At 38.6% G+C, this 17179-nt stretch overlaps 1 protein-coding gene across 3 annotated transcripts in view; it reads right to left on the bottom strand.

The window, feature by feature from the left end:
* The window catches only part of LOC130555912 (activin receptor type-1C), a 28019-nt gene that overhangs the window by 9131 nt on the left and 1709 nt on the right, over nucleotides 1–17179 (bottom strand). Inside the window, exons 2-5 of one of the 3 annotated variants that reach the window (XM_057336466.1) lie at nucleotides 12543–12657; nucleotides 11744–11974; nucleotides 5989–6231; nucleotides 4456–4686 (exon numbers count right to left, since the gene is read on the bottom strand). In XM_057336466.1, the coding sequence (XP_057192449.1) occupies nucleotides 4456–4686; nucleotides 5989–6231; nucleotides 11744–11974; nucleotides 12543–12558 (721 nt within the window). In that variant the 5' untranslated portion in view covers nucleotides 12559–12657. The remainder of the gene's footprint in view (nucleotides 1–4455; nucleotides 4687–5988; nucleotides 6232–11743; nucleotides 11975–12542; nucleotides 12658–17179) is intronic. The other 2 variants (XM_057336465.1, XM_057336467.1) reach the window with 2 other exon arrangements.

Below are 17179 nucleotides of genomic sequence, written 5' to 3'. Positions count from 1 at the left end.
TATTTGCAGTATATAGTTGCAGTAGTCAAGACAAGATAAAGTGAATAATCAATAAGTCATTTTTTTGTTAAAATAATTTTTGTTAAAAGATTTTGCCTATATGTTGCAAATGAAAAAGGCTTGATTTTACCAAAGCACTGATTTGCTTAAAAAAAGCAAAACATTTTATGACAGTGCCCTGCAGTCCAATCCAGTTATGACAGTTCATGGCATAGTGACAAAATTTAGAATCTATTGATTCGGGTAGTTTCACTGAAGCTTCTGACTAAACAAATACAGCATATTTTCTTTTCAACGTTTATATTTTTACAGTTACAAAAATGCATATTCCTGTGTTAGTACAAACTCTTTGTTAGAATACTGTGAACTTCCATGCATAAATCCAAGTATGCAATGTCAATGACATCAGTATCAATAATATTAATATCAATATCAATAACTAATCACAACGTTAATATGGCATAAACGACATGTATGCCATGTTGTAACACATAATTTGTGATTTATGTGTAATCATATAAAGCTAATGCCCACCTTGGGTAGATTTCGTTTAAAAGCTGTAATGTTTCATCAGTCCGTAGCGTTAGCACTCGGCTAACACATATAGCCTACCATTATTGTTTACATTACTGTTTAGCTGTGGGTCTAGTTCACTTGCATAAGTGAAAAAATGTGTTAATTATTTGAGAGTGCCTGTCATTTTTATTACTTGAATTCATGATAAAAGATGTGGATACATTTAGTTTATCAGCTAATATGTTTAATCTGTCAGTAATGTTAGCACTCGGCTAACGCATATACAGTATATTATTATAGTTTAGGTAAGTGTTTACTGTTCAGCTGTGGGTCCAGTTCGCTCTCATAAGTGTAAAAATGTGTCGATTATTAAAGAGTGTCTGTTGTTGTTACTTGGATAAAGGATAGGCTAAAGAAGGATGTGGAAAGATTTGAATTGACAAACTGTAATGTTTCATCAGTCACGTAAGCACTTGGCTCTTGCGTTTAATTGTTTTACGGTACTGTGTTTACTGTTTAGCTGTGAGCCCGTCTGCATACATAAGTGTCATTATCTTTTAGGGTGACCATATTTCAGCTTTCAAAAAAGAGGACAGTCAGTGGGGGCAGGAGGCAGACGGACACCCACAGCGGGTGGAAGGATCGGGATGGGAGTAAATACTTGACAAATGCGTTCACAACCATGAAACTGTTACTGAACTTTAATACATAAAGTAATACATCCTTTCCATTCAACTTTTGGCCCTCAACAATAGAATAATAACAAACAAATGAAAAAGTTTAAAACTTTTAAATGACACTGTTTCTTTTCGAGGCCATAGGTTAAAGTAAAATAAAATATCACTTGCCATTAAAAAAATCCATTTCAGTCCTCCTGATGTTCGCTGGTATACTTTCCTGAAGATCGAATCTTTCCCAATAGTCCCCGATTACCAATCAAGTAGGCATGAAAGTCTTTGCAAGACATGTGTTGAAAGTTGTACTGTGTACACAGAAGCCCCTTCAGTGACTCAACAGACAAGTGATTCCTTTCCTTTGTCCACTTCAGTGACTCAACAGACAAGTGATTCCTTTCCTTTGTCCACTTCAGTGACTCAACAGACAAGTGATTCCTTTCCTTTGTCCACTTCAGTGACTCAACAGACAAGTGAGCATCAGTGAAAAAACTCTCTCTACATTTGCATTGTGAGAAGGAATAGCAAACAAAAACTGTGCAATCTTCAGTAGCTCTGAATGAAAATCTATGCTTTTGGACCTTTCAAAATATTTTGTCCACTTCTTGTGTACTTGCAGATCACTGAAATCTCCATCACTGTAACACCTTTCTGTGAATTTCTTCAGATTGGTGACCTGATCAAAGCACTTTGCATCATCAATTGGCACCCCCTTTTCTCCCAGGTATTTGATACATGCGTCATTCCAGTCAGGTGTCTCACTCAGATCCATCCACATGAAACAGGAGAACTCCTCCATGGGTGCCATCCATTTCTCCAGATACTCCAGGAATGAACTGTACAGACCCTGTACTTGAGCACTGAAATGGTCACACCTCTTACCAAGTCCATCCTTGTGCTTTTGTGCAAGTAGTCCCTTGACTTTAAGCGACATAAAGTTATTGGTCTTGCGTTCAAGAAGCACGGTGCGGACTTTGTTCAAAATGTTCTTCACTTCCACAATTGAATTGCTCTCCCTTTCCATCTCCTGAATGTGTGAATTAAGCACACACATGAGTGAGTGCATGTGCCAGAGGTAAATTTTACTGAACTCATCTTCAAAAAACTTCTTGATCGAGGAGGCTTTTTCCTGTGACAAAAGAATGCTTTCAAGGCTGGAAGCATCTGTAGCAACCTCTCAATACCTGGGAATAATGACAGCCATCGCGTCTTGGTGTGAGAAAGGAGACTTCTGTATTCAACATCAACAAATTCACAGTATTCCTTCAGATTCTCTGTGCGCACAGTGTAGATGTGAACGTATTGATATATTGATATCACAGCGTTAATAATTGCTTCAGTCTTTGTACGAGCGCTTGGAAATTTCCGCGCTATCTCAGAATCAGGGAAAGCCTTTTTTAACAAGGCAGATGTGCAGTCCGTTGATCTATAGCTATTGTGATGCTTGGTGGCGTGGAATGCCAAAACTCCCTCCGCAGCAGTAACAGCATCATCTGTTTTACCTGGTCTCACAAAATAGTCAGTTGATTTACCTGACGAGCTCTCTCCTTTAGCTGCAATTTTGTGTTTTGCGGAGCTTACATGGGCTTCTAGGTCGCTAGCACCTTTATTTGACACTGACACGTACGTACCAGCTTTGCAGGTCATGCATTCTGCTTCAAACGGATCCCGTCCGAGACGAAAACACGGGAATTTTCTTCGTAATTCATCTGTGAATTTACATTTGCGTTTGGGCATCGTTTACGCTATTCAGGAGCCGTGTGCCACCCACTGACAAGCAAGCTGCTGCTCTCTCTATTGGCTGTTGCCGTGGTGCCGAAGGATTGAGATGCACTTTGTTTGCGTGCGTACGTACGTACATTACCGACCGATGGTGGCGCGCAAGAAGGCGTGGCTTTGCAAAAATGCAAAAACGCATACAATGAATGACGACTGTAGAACGCAAAAGCCGAATCCCGGACATTTTAGGAAATTTTGAAATCCCGTCCGGACGCAGTTTTTTAGTCCCAAAAAGAGGACATGTCCAGGAAAAAGAGGACGTATGGTCACCCTATTATCTTTATAACACAAATCGATGCCATTTTTGTAACCTTCCAGAACTTCCGTGTACTGATAAGCCTCCGGAGTTCAAATGTAGTTGTGGTAATGGCCGATTTGTTTCCGACATGAAGTCTATGCGGAAAGAAACAATCACAACCGACTGGGGTGGCTGACCAATCGAAGGGAGGGGTTTAGAGAAACTTCGAACTACTTCAATTGAATCGTTTAGGGATCTTTGAGAAAGGAGGTGACATTAAATGCATAATTTGAGAAAATGACAGCGTTTTTTGACCTTGGATGCATTTAAACCTATTGTTGGGGACTCCAATACAATATTAGCAAACTTCAAAATACAATCTTACCTGCACTTTAAGTAGAACTTTTTCATGTAATAACATTCAATTATTATAGCAAGCTACTTAAAATAACACTGTATTGGCTTATTTAGTCTTTTAATTTCCTTCTATGAAACACTATACAATCTGTCATGGCTCTGCTTCATTTAGTCATGTTTTTCTTGGTCCTGTAGCAGAGTCATGACAAAGCCTTTGGTTATGTGTGGAGAGAAACATATTTTTGTCCTTTTGACAATAATATACGTTCTCTCCAGTGTCTCGTCTCTGTTCTCGCCATCTCGTTTCCTCGTTATCTTTCCCTGAGTGTTTAATTACCCACACCTGCCCTGTGTCGTTATCCTTCGTTTGTCTTCCCTTTAAATACCCTCTTGTTTCTTTGTCTTGTGCGTATGGATTGTACTCTGTACTATGTCGTGTTGTGTGTCCGTTCGTGCCCCAGTCCTCTCTTAGTGAGTTTTGCTGTGCCCTTGTATTGTTTTATTGTGCCCTTGTATTGTTTTATTGTGCTTGTTCCCTGCCTGTTAGTAGACGTTGTGTCATAGCTGTATTATTTTGTCCTTTTATTTTTGCCCCACCGAGGGAAGTGTTTTGTTTTCAGTTTTTGCCTTAGTCGTGTCCTTGTTACCCCCTCGTGGGTGTTTTGTTTCTGTTATTGTTTATTAAACGTATTCTGTTAACCCCTTCACTGCTTGCCTGCGCTCGGGTTCTTCCACCACGAGAATCGTGACAACAATCTTTACTGGAATTACTTTGATTACAAAGTGTATATACTTTGTTTACAGGAGTTTATGGAATTACTTTGTTTATTAAGTTTGAACTGTAAGAAGACAACGCAAAGAAGAAGTCACCAAAATCCTGTCATGTAATACCTTTGTTATCAGCAGCGATAAAACCCAAAATATTCTCATGTCGTAACATGATGGTCTGATAAATCTCAGCCTCACGGAACCAGGAGCGCTCATCTCTTGAGGAAAAGATCTTCACAGCAACATCCTCTCCCCTCCACTTGCCCCTCCACACCTCCCCGAAACGGCCCTTCCCAATGCTCTCCTGGAGCACGATAGTCCGCGCAATTGTTCTTTGCACCAAGAGGGGCAATCCTAAGGTAAAACCACAATGTCAGCTAAAAGTAACAACTCAATGATAATAAATTAGGAATTAGCTTGGTCAGTAATAATATACCATAAGCCATTAAAGGGGTCAAATGACACGGCTAAAACTAATATTATCATTTGTTTTAGATGTAATGTAATGTGTATACACGATCTAAGGTTCAAAAACGCTGTATTTTCCACATACCGTGTATGTTTGTATCTCCTCTTTGCCCCGCCTCTCTGAAACGCGCAGATTTTTAACAAAGTTCATCGCTCTGAAAAGCGAGGTGTGCTTTGATTGGCCAGTTCACCAGTGCGTAGTGATTGGTCGAATACTGCAAGCGTGTGAGGGAAATGTAACGCCTCTTACCATATTTGGAACATCAGGTTCCTCTCCAATTGTACTGACAGGTCGCCCACCTTACTTGCGTAGACATTTGGGCGGTCTTAGTCAAATCATACCACGAACTGACGTAGATTTGTGGGGGTGTGGTTACACGAGGCGTTTCAGGCAGGTCTGGGTGAGCATTCGCTTTTAGATAGAATGCGTCTTTTGTTCCGACACTTTCATTTTTACAATTTTACATGTCTAATGCATGCATGGGCAACTTATAACACACCAAAACACGTGTTCGCGCCATATGACCCCTTTAAATCATATTTTTATTTCACACTCATATTGTTCTACACATGTGACTTTTATATAGAACACAAAAAAATGACTGGGAGCACTACAGAAATGAATTTGACTCATGTGCTGTAATCAAAGTCTGCTGAAGTCATACAGTAGCTCTTCAGTTGAGACAGACCTAAATTTAACCTCATAGTTAAAACATTTACACTCGCCACCTCAAGGCTTGTAATGTCAGGTCTAATATGAATGATAATACTGTAATTTGTAATAATGATATTAATCACATTTAATAATGATTTGATTTAATAATGGTATTTGTAATAATAATTTTGCAAATGTTTAGCAAAAAGGTTTAAGTAATAGTTCACTTAAAGTGAATACTAAGATTTTTAAAGAAATAGAGAAAGGTTTAACGCTAATAAATCAAATTTGGTTTAATCTGTGTGCTAATCGGAAATACTTTACATTGATTGCACTAAGAGTCACTCATTCAAAGCATCTGTAAAAGCAAAAGCAAAATTTGCCAATTTATTTTTTGAAAAAGGGGAAGTCGGGGAACATGTAAAAAGTTTACACATTGCAAGTAGTATAGATTTTGAGGGGGTTTCTTTAAATATAGCACACAACATATGATAAAATCTTAAGCAACCATAATCAAAATTCGTAGCTCTCACCTGACCCAGAGCCGGAGGTGCTCATGTCAAAAATGAGTTCTTTCAAGCATTTGTCAGGTGACGCAAGAGTCTGGTCGTCTAGGAGTTCTTCTGGGTCCTGTTTGCGGGCTTTAATGTGTGTGCAGCGCAGACTCTGTATGGCACACACTCCCAGAACGACACCGACACACACCAAGCACGACGGCACAAGAATAACTGCTGCCAGTTCCAGCTGACTCCAGCCAAAGCCTTCAGGCGACGGCTCTGAACCATCACACAAGACGTTTCTCATGTCAACACATATATTAATTAATCAACTTCAAACAACAAATATAGCTACAAGCAGCGTTGATGGGCCCCCACACCACTGCACCACCGCTACATGGAGGCTGTCAGAGAACAATGCAATGCATTTGGTCCAGGGTCACATTTAGCATCTTCCCCTCTATGTTCATGTCTAAGCTTTTGCATATGCCTAATTATCTGTGTGTGTGTGCCAAGTTTCTTGACATATTAAGAATACTAAGAGCCTCAAAAAATTCAATAACACAGTCACAATAACCACATTAATGTGATCAGACCCCGTGACCAAACTTACTGTATGTCTCATATATGATCAAAATCGTGCCATGTTTGCAGTAGATAAAGGAGCCCCCCTGCTACGCCTATTTCTCAGCTTTTGCACACATGTTTGCCAAATTTCATGACATTTTATTGACATGAGTTTCAAAAACACCTAAATATAATATTAACATTTGACACGTTACCATGGCAACACTATTTTAGATATCACAAAGCCTTTTACAATTTCACATCAGTCATGCCTTTACATTATTCTCACCAAGGCTGAAGCAGCTTAGTATAATATAAGTAGATGATTTTAAAGTTACTTTTGAGTTCATTTTGGCGGCGCTATATGCAGGATTTACATCACCCACATCAATGTGATCAAACATTTGCCTCAAGTTTGATCAAAATCTAATAACACATACCAATTTTTAATGAAAGCTTTAAAGCATAAAAATAAGTTATTGCTCTAAGTGTATAGAACAAAAAATCATCTTCATTTTTTACAAAATGTCCTCAAACAATCATCATGTATGCAGATCATTAATTAGAGCAAAAAAACATGTTATCCTAAGTATTGAATGCTGTGCCACCTAATTGATTTTACAGTCATTTGTATCTAATAGTTTAATTTGAAAAACATATTTCAGATTTTGATCAAACTGTTATAATTTCATGAAACATCTTGATGTTTCTAGAGTGGCAGAAGTACTTTACAAAGACCTTTTTAATTTATATGGCTGGTATGGCAGTGTGAGTACAGTTACCCAAAAATCACAATTCCAAATACAATGTATCATGTAATCTGAAGCTGATTGATAAGAAAACATTATGAGGTGGTTTCCCAGACAGGGATTAGTTTAAACCAGGACTAGGCCTTAGTTAATTTAGGATAGTTAAGTCATTTAATAATGTTCATCTTGAGACAAAACAATCGCACAGATATATTTTAGGATATGTCAGTGGCAGTGCAAGTTGTTTTCGATTTATACACCTCAGTCTGGGATTAGCCTTAAACCCCCCCAGGGGGTTGTTAAAAACAACAAGGTCTGACATCTTACAGTGTCATGCAAAAACGGATAAAAAATTAGGTTTTCATGAGAATTGATAGTTATTTATTTGGCATTTACCTTTATTGTTTTATGTTTTTAAGCAAAATATTTTATGCATTCATATTTTGTATATTTGTTCTTTGGAAGTCAAACCGATGACCATTAGCACCATGCACTGCCAGTTGAGCTAGAGCTCTGCAAGTGTTTCAAATACTTCTGTTCTGCTGAAGTTCTCAATAGAATGAATATCATTTTAGGATGACATGACGCATTGCAAAGCACCTTGTAGGAACGAAGGCTACAAGGAAAAAGATTATCAGTGAAATATCAGTCTTGCACAAAAATATTGTAAATGTAGAGAAATATAATTATATGGAATATTATTTTTATGTAAAAAAGTATTATGACAGATGTGTTGACAATGAACTATTATTGTACTGAAAAGGCTCTATTATAAAAAGGTTAACAATTTAATAAATTCCAAGTGTACTTTAAATATAAAACAGTATATTGCCGCCTATATGTTGTAAAGACATTCAGACACTGAATGCAATACTATTTATTTGATGTCAAAGCTCATGTAAGTGTACTCTCTTGAATTACACAATAAAGATAAAAGAAAAAGAAAAAAAGAAAAGGCTCTATGATGATTCCCATATTTGTGTTCCACCAAAAAACTTAGGATAAAATAACCCGTTATACAAATGTATGCAAACGTACACTCTGACAATAGTCCCTGACATTTCATCTCAAGGCTATAGTTGCACTGTGAACAGGTTCCACGCATATTTTGGTTTATTTGTATTTTCGCATGAACAGAACGCTGTATTGACTAATTATCATCCTAAACCAAAACTAAATCATGTGTAGGCTCAGAAGGTTTGGGCCACTATGCAGTGTATGTGAGTGTACAGTGCATCAGGTTTATAAAAAGGCTGATTTTGTTCAGCCAATGGGCCATTACTAACATCTGCACAGGGTCACCAGCGACAACATCCATAGTCAAGTATTTCAAAACACATTTTCCCTTTTCTCTCCCTTTTCTACTAAAATAGACTGCAAATAAGTCCACTTGGGAAACAAGAGGGCAAATGGACAATGAAGGGTGCTTAATAAGATATCTACAGAAATAGCGAGAGTACTCACATACTTCTGAGGGGTGAGAGGTTTCAGATCCTTCACATATAAATTTTATTTCCTCCTTTTTAGTCCATTACCATGTACGCTATAATGGCATGACCCTCATGCTAATAGACTAAATATCTCATTGTTTCTGTATATAACATTTTGATACATTGTCATTACATAAAGCACTGAGGTAGGTCCAAGCCTTCGGATGAAACGACATTTCTCATTCCCTTTCCTTGAAATGGTTCAGATTTATTGTTTTTGTCCTCAATTCAGCCATCTTTCTATTCCTATTTAAAAACCGATCACAATCTTACAGACAATTATTTTAACAGTTAGTAATGCTAGTATGTATATATTTTAAAGTAGGCCTACGTAAAAATGTGCACACTTGCTTAATAGCACCCTAAATATAACGATCCAATTACAAACTTAATTTTGTAGAAAGTTAGTTTCATCAATTTACATATTATTTGAAAAACATTGCAATGATACTGTATATTCTATATGTTTCATGAATGCTTTATGCAACTTTCTGATCTTTGCAACAACGCACAATTGCAAAAATATGCTAAAGAAATACATTTTAATTGAATTGAAAAAATCAAGATATCAATACCCATTCAAAAGAACACGGTCTATTTTTTTCCAATGGGTTCTAATTTCCTCAACATTGAATAAGCATTTAATAAATTGATCTCAGAGCTTTCAGGTTTCACGCACGCTTGTACTGCTTAAATAAACATACAGTGGCTGCTGTAACTATGGTAACTGTACTTACAGTTCCACGCACGGTAATGCTCACATGCTGTGCGATCATTTTCACAGCTGGGCCAGAAGTTTCACCATGTTTGACCTACAGCCTAATGAACTCCAGCCGGGATAACTGTGGAAACTGAATTTTCACAACAAGCGATGTGGAATACATGGTGTCCATCAGCCAAGACTAGAATATCTAGCTGGAAATCACAGCCTGTGCTTGATCATTAGAACCGTTAGATGCAATGCACAAACAGATAATGACCTTTATGTGTTAAAAAAAACGTTTATTTAACAACACAACATATTTATAAAGAATGTATCATGTTATAGAAAAATATAGTTGACTACACAGCAAAAACAGCATGTTATCTCAACACAGCCTACCTTCTAACAATGTTGTAACAACACTGAAAAAATTAAACTATTTCAACTTTAGTTCAAAAGCTTCCCTAATTTTTTAGGTAAATCAAATTTAATTTACAAGTCACTTAATGTATATTAAACTGACTTAAAAACGCACTGGAAATCCACAGAAATAGTTTAACAAATGAAACAGCCCTCTACATCTAACTGCTCTGATGACAGACTTTGGCTGAAGCATTTCAGAATGACCAAAACACATTACAGATGCTGTGCAATGGTCGGCTGGTTTGTCCAGTTATCACATTACTTTTATTTGAAAACCATTTAAATGGTTTTAATGCACACCTTCCAGCCAATCAGAATCGAGTATTCAAACACACCATGGAATCCGTAAGTTTCAAGAGGGCGCTACTAATGAACATGGGTACAACATCCGGTGAAGCGGCGGAAGTAGTGTTTTGCACCTTGAATATCTTATTCTGATGACAGAAAATGAGACTGTGATGCACAGTTTGAATTGTAATACTGTTGGTTTCTTGTGGTAATCTGTTAAAAAATAATTTCGAAACTGCTCGAGACAATGACGTATTATGACGTAAAACATCCGACTTCCGACCTCAATCCGTTCAACCACCCGTCACATTCGCATGTTTACCACGTGATGTCACTATGAGACGCCGAGAGAACGTTATATGGTAGCTATTCAAATGCAGGCATTTGTTCATAAACAGTGTCTGGAAATATTAACGTTCATGTTCACACGCATATCACGTGTTGTAAAAATTTAAAGTTTGTTTACGGTTCACATAAGCCTGCGAAGAGCTAGCCGCCATCTTGTCCGTGACGTCAAATGACGCATCTCGTTGAGGTCGGGGTTGATCGATCTGCTCTCCCGGTTGAGTCCGGTTTCTCCCAAGTTTTTTTTCTCCACTCTTAAGGCTGGCAAACACTACACAATTTATTAATCTGAACAGATTTTTAAAGAACTAGACATCACACACTTGCAGACTTTTTGAAAGTTTGCAGAGAAAAACAGGGCATCACACACTATGCGATGAAATCGGCAGATTTTCTGCAACAAGTCCAGACTGAAAATCTGGGCAAAAGTCTTGTAGTGTATTCCAGCCTTTATACATCGGCATACATCTATAATATTTTTTTAATATTATAAGAGTTTTTTTGGTTCCTTGCCACCTTTGCCACTGGCTTTCTCACTGGGAGACTGCTACCTTTGCTTTTTCTATGAATATGAACAATTTACGTTCAACAACTTACATACGCATTAACATGCCTTAACTTTAACAAATATATTCTTTCTCTATGTTTTGGTATTATTGAAAATTGTTTGGAGGCGTAAGGCCCAGTAAGTCCTGTTTTTAAAACAGCTTTGGTTTCTATTCACAGATCTAAAAAAGTATGTATTTCCATGTCATTATTATTGCCTGGATTTTAAAGAGCAATTGAAGTTTTACAAACCAATCAGATTTTTAGGGTCCAATCACTTAAAGTTCAAAGAGCCATATTATTTTTCTAAGAATTCTTTATTATGTAGAGACCAAGCACTGAAGATTTAATCTCTTAGGTCTCCTTTTTGCTCTTTAAATCGAATACTGCAAACTTTTAAATACTCCTATAGTGGAAAATCACCAAACTTGGTCAACTTCAGCTGTACGTATATTGTGTCATGGGGTTTGTGAGTCACAGTCCTAATGCCACCAACTGGAAGTGTCACTCACAGATATTACATAAACTTGTTCAGAATATTGTCATAAAATGGCAGAAAGGATTCTTACTTATCTTAAATAGTATTGCCATGGTAACTTATCAAACATTTATATACTCCAGAACCTGAATTGTCAGATATTGTAAGAACTCAATTGGAGCTGGTCTTTAGACTGCCATACCTGGTTTGAGATGCAGAGTCTCATTGTTGCAGAAGTCTGTAAAGCAGCAGTTGCGTTTGGAGACGTTTCTGGAGCTATAACAGAACACCTGACCCTTCAGCTCTGATGGAGACAGACAGGACTTGACAGCTTCCTCTTTACCATTAATGAGCATCACAGAGTTCCAGCAAGCACCATCTGCATCCGTCTCACAGGTGTGGTTTACACACAGCTGACACACACACTTTAAGCCTGAGAGAAGACAAATACATTAAATTGATATCGCTGCTCATTTCTTTTAACAATGACACAAAAATATGTTAAATATAGGTATTTACTACGTTTTGGTGCGTGGTCCTGCGTCTTCCTCTCATTTAGCTATAAAATGTGTAGTTTATTTTCCATCATGGGCCATCTGGCAAATGCCAAGGGAACGGACCATTTTTTTTAATGTGGGCTCGTCAGATTTTTTTAACATAGGCCTATGTAAATAAATATTTTTTACAGGTCGACAATTCATATGATATAAAGAAATAATAACAGTAATTATTTTATTTTGCCCACTTGTTATTAGCTATTGTGATTTCTGTGCCCTGTTCCTGTATACTAACATTCATTAATTCAGCAAAGCATCTCTTTTTTATGGTATTAATGCAGTGAAGCCTCACTAAACTCCGCCCTCTCATTTTGGGTAATATTAGCCATTTGAGTGTCCACCTGGGTACTCCGAGAATACTCATTTCAGCATACTATAACTTGGGCTGTACTAATTCTATTTCGAATACCATTTAGGACGGATATTATGTGAATTGGGACCCACCGTATTGCTTGGTCATCGTTTAATTTAGTCCACTAAGGAATATTGTTTCAGGGTCCAAGCCTCCACTCATTTCAGGTCCGGTACTAGGCTGATTCAACTGGGGGGATTGCATATTCTGGATGGGCAGATATATAATCAGAGTTCATTGCATGACTAATTTCTACATTCTTCTGTGATTAAATTGACAGATTGTAATTTAAAAGATAATACAAATGAGTATTTGGTAAGTAGTTAATAAGTATTTAAAAAAAATTGTTAGCTGGATATTTTTGGAGGGGCCAGCAATGCCCCCTAGACCTGGTCTTGTGAGGGTACTATTTAAACAGCCGTTTATGAGCACTTTTATTCATATCACACATTTACGCAAAACATTTACAAACTCACGGTGTACACTACAGTCTCACAGAATCTCCGAAATCATTTTTTAATCAATTGTAAAAATTGTAGTGTACTGCACTCGACAATGCATTCCAGGGCAGGGCACCTCTCTAACTGCCATGATGGAGGAAGGTTTGTTATATTGGGTCTGGATTTTAGTGAGCCAACATTAACAAATGCTCAAAGTGCCATCAGATACACAAGAACCCGGCAGCCGTATCACCCTGTAGCCCAAGAGTGGTTGCCCACTGGCGCTAAGCAGGGTTGAGTCTGGTCAGTACATGGATGGGAGACCTCCTGGGAAAAATTAGGTTGCTGCTGGAAGAGGTGTTAGTGAGGCCAGCAGGGGGTGCTCTCCCTGTGGTCTGTGTGGGTCCTAATGCCCCAGTATAGTGAAGGGGACACTATACTGTAAAAAAGCACCGTCCTTCGGATGATGCGTTAAACTGAGGTCCTGACTCTCTGTGGCCGTTAAAAATCCCAGGATGGCCTTCGAATAAGAGTAGGGGTGTAACCCCGGCTTCCTGGCCAAATTTTCCCATTGGCCTCTAAACATCATGGCCTCCTGATCATCCCCATATGTACTAATTGGCTTCGTAACTCTATCTCCTCTCCACCAATAAGCTGGTGTGTGGTGGGCGTTCTGGCACAATATGGCTGCCGTCGCATCATCCAGGTGGATGCTGCACATTGGTGGTGGTTGAGGAGATTCCCCGTTTGATGTAAGCGCTTTGAGTAGAAAAGCGTTATATAAATGTAATGAATTATTATTATTATTAAGATTAAGATTAGGCTGCTAGGACAACTGCCAAACACCCCTTACAGGGCAGGATGGAAGACCTCAGTACCTCACAGGGAAGAAGAGGACATTACCATTGTTCCACAGATTTCGCCTTATCAGCAGACCCCCATTCAGGATAATGTGCATAGGTTACACTTCAAATGCATCGTTTTAATACTGTACTCTCTCCTATGCAAATGAGTTCAATACAGAGAAGGAATGGTGAGTGTGCTCCTCTGATGTCAGCAGCCAAATAAAGCATTGGAATGGAGAAGTGCCAAGTATCTGAAAAGGGTTAAAAGCACCTTTTCAGCAGAAACTCTTCGTTCTTTATGTCCCCTCGAGAGAGACCTTAGCAGATCACCAAAAGTTTCAAAAGAGTCTCCGGCCTTTGAGCCAGGAAGCATAACAGATCGACCACGTTCCAAGGGTGCGTTCCACTTCACTTTTAGACAGGCCCTTGCAAACTTCCCTAAGCACTTCCCCTTGGGGGAATCCCCGCCGCCATTTTGAAGTGTGTTCTACTTTGTGAAGTGGACGAGGGAAGTTTATATGGACAGACCCTAGTTCTCTTGATTTTGACCGAGGGAGCGAGTCAACTTCATCTGTACACTTCAAGCAGCTCTAAATCCCACAACTCAACTTGATTGTGACGTCACAGCAGATCACTGAACTGTAGTGTATGGTAAATCATTTTTTTGTGAATAAACGCATGATAGTGTATATTATGTTAATTATGTTGCGATTCAATTGCATAATACTTGTAGTTAGCTTAGCCTAAGTTTACAGTCAAAGTTTATAGTATTGACAACTGATATGTATATAAAATGGTGCATAAAACATATTCATAAGTGAATTTATTTAATAATTCAGCTTCAAAGTGAATACCAAGTGATCAAGGGCTAGTGCGTTCCATTTCACCTTATTCACGAGTTCCGCCAGTAGTGGGCACTCGTGCAACGTAAGCAATGATGCACATCCGAGTCAACGAGACTGAGGGAAGTTTACGAGGGAAGGACATAACAATTTGGACTGGAACACACCCCATGTCTACTGTCCAGTGAGGCAGCAACAAACGTCTGCAACAAGGTTGATATCAGGAGAGCAACCCTTCACTTCAAGGTACCTCCATCTGCATGTTCCAGGTTGTTAAGGACCTTTCTGCACCAGCTTCCAGGCCTCATCTGAGTGTTCAAGATTGGTAGGACCCTATTGATGCTTCAGCAGATCAGCATCCTTCAGCACTTCGTGTTCAAGGCTGTTCAACGAAACCCAACTCCTTCCACTGGTCAGGCTGAGCTGTGCTGCAGTGGGTAGGATGTCGCCACCACCGGACTTCTCAAAAGTGATTAACCTCCCCATCCATTAAATCTCAAATAAATTGGCTTATGAACTGTGTGTCATGGTTCTGCCTCTTCTTGTCATGTCTTTCTTGGTCTTGTGGCAGAGCCTCTTGTTTTGTGTGGAGAGAAACATATTATCGTCAGTCACGACATAATATGCGTTCTCTCCGGTCTCGTCTTTGGCCCCGCCCCTCTCGTTCTCTCGTTTAGCTTCCCTTCAGTGTTTCATTACCGACACCTGTCCCTTGTTAATTATCCTTTGTTAGTTCCCCTATATTATGCCCTTGTGTCTTCTGTCCTGTGCTTGTTCGTTTTGTACCATTTGCTTGTTTTGCGTGCATGTCCTGTTTGCCTTGCCGTGTTCCTAGCCTAGCTGTCTACCTGTGGATTTGTTTACCCTGCTTAGTTGTTCCTGTCATTTTAGTGTAAGTCTAGTTTTCTTGTTTTCTTATTTTGTCCCCCTCGTGGGAAGTGTTTATTTTCCTGTTTTGTTATTTAGTCCTGTCCTCGTTACCCTATCGTGGGTTTTTGTTTTGTGTTTAAATAAATCTTGTTTTTTTTGTTAACCCCTTAACCGCTGCCTGCAATTGGGTTCTTCTCCCGCTGACCCTGACACTGTTATGTGGAAAGTGTTTTTTTTTAGGTTATGCAAGCGGGCCCACATTTTTTAAGGAAAACTCTGCATCTGGCTGAAACTGTTCTTTCTCCAAATAACTCACATGTACTCTAAAAACAAGCTCATAAATTGTATGATGCTATCTAAAATATGCTGCCTGAGCGAGAGGTGAGGTTTCACAAGGCTTTTCCCAAAACTATTCAGCACCTAATTTTGACAATATTTCAGTAACGTCATGTTCCGTATTTTAAATTTAATCTGAACCATGAAAATGAGCAAATAATTCCATTTTTAAATAAAGAGGTTAAATCATGTCAAACAAACTTGATTCATAAATCAAAGTTCACTTGCTGTATATATACTCAAAACTAGAGGCCAGATTTGCTAACAGCTTTTACCAAAGCAAACGCCTCTGCTGGTGTTAAAAACTACTGTCAGGATTTACTAAAAACAAGGAGCGAAAAAATAGTGTGGATGATGCTTTTTGTAGGCCAACCTGGAAGCACCACACTGGTTCCCTCGACAAAAAGCCTATAGATTTTTCCCATTGACTTTTGGAAGATCACAAGAATAAGGTCTGTGATTATCAAAGGTTTATGATACTTACACAATTATCAAAATGACCTTTAGAAATGAACACAACATTTATTATTTTTTTAAACCTAAATATAACCGTAGAAGTAAAAAGCATGAAGCTATAAACAGACTACACCACGGTCGCTCGACATCAATGTGACCATCACCAAGCCTCTGACTTTATCAGACTTTAGTAATAACATGATGACGTCTAACATCCCCATTCAACTAACACATTTTATCATTTGTCATTAATGAAAAGGATATTTTTGAAGAGACAGTTCACCAAAAAATGAATCAACCCATAATTTATTTACCCTCATGCCGTCCTTGGTGTAAATAACGTCATCGTTTCACTTTTGAAGACATTTATTAACCTTCCCTGAATGTGTGTTTTTTTAATGGAGTAATTTTCCTTTATGATCAAGACCTGCATATGCAACAGTGTGTGCGTTCGTCTTTACGTGACGCTATGCAGATTGATCGACGGCTAACTTGAAGCAGTGCATGCTGGGTAGAAATTTTGCCCAACTTGAACCACTGCCAACGCCACATCACTGTAATGTATAGCATTAAAGTATCACTAGAGCTTACCAGGACCACACACGTGCCTACACTATTCAATTAAATTTTTTACAATGTTGCCTTTGTTTCAACGTAAGGTGAAGCTACGTGTATTTGTCAAGTATTTTGGCAACCCATACTTGAAATGGGTCTTCTGCATTTAACCCATCCAGTGAGTAGTGAACACACGCACTGCAAGTCTTGAAAACACACCCGGGGAGCAACTGGGAGAAAGGTGCCCTTGCTCAAGAGCACCTCAGTCATTTCCTTCATTTCCTAGAAATTAAACATGCAACCTTTGGGTCACAAGTCCAACTCTTTCAATATTGGGCCATGACTGCCCTAAGCAACTTCACGGGAAAATGAAGAAATCACAGAA

Source organism: Triplophysa rosa, linkage group LG6 (assembly GCF_024868665.1).
Source record: "Triplophysa rosa linkage group LG6, Trosa_1v2, whole genome shotgun sequence".
Taxonomy (NCBI): domain Eukaryota; kingdom Metazoa; phylum Chordata; class Actinopteri; order Cypriniformes; family Nemacheilidae; genus Triplophysa; species Triplophysa rosa.
This window is presented reverse-complemented; position numbering and strand designations above follow the sequence as displayed.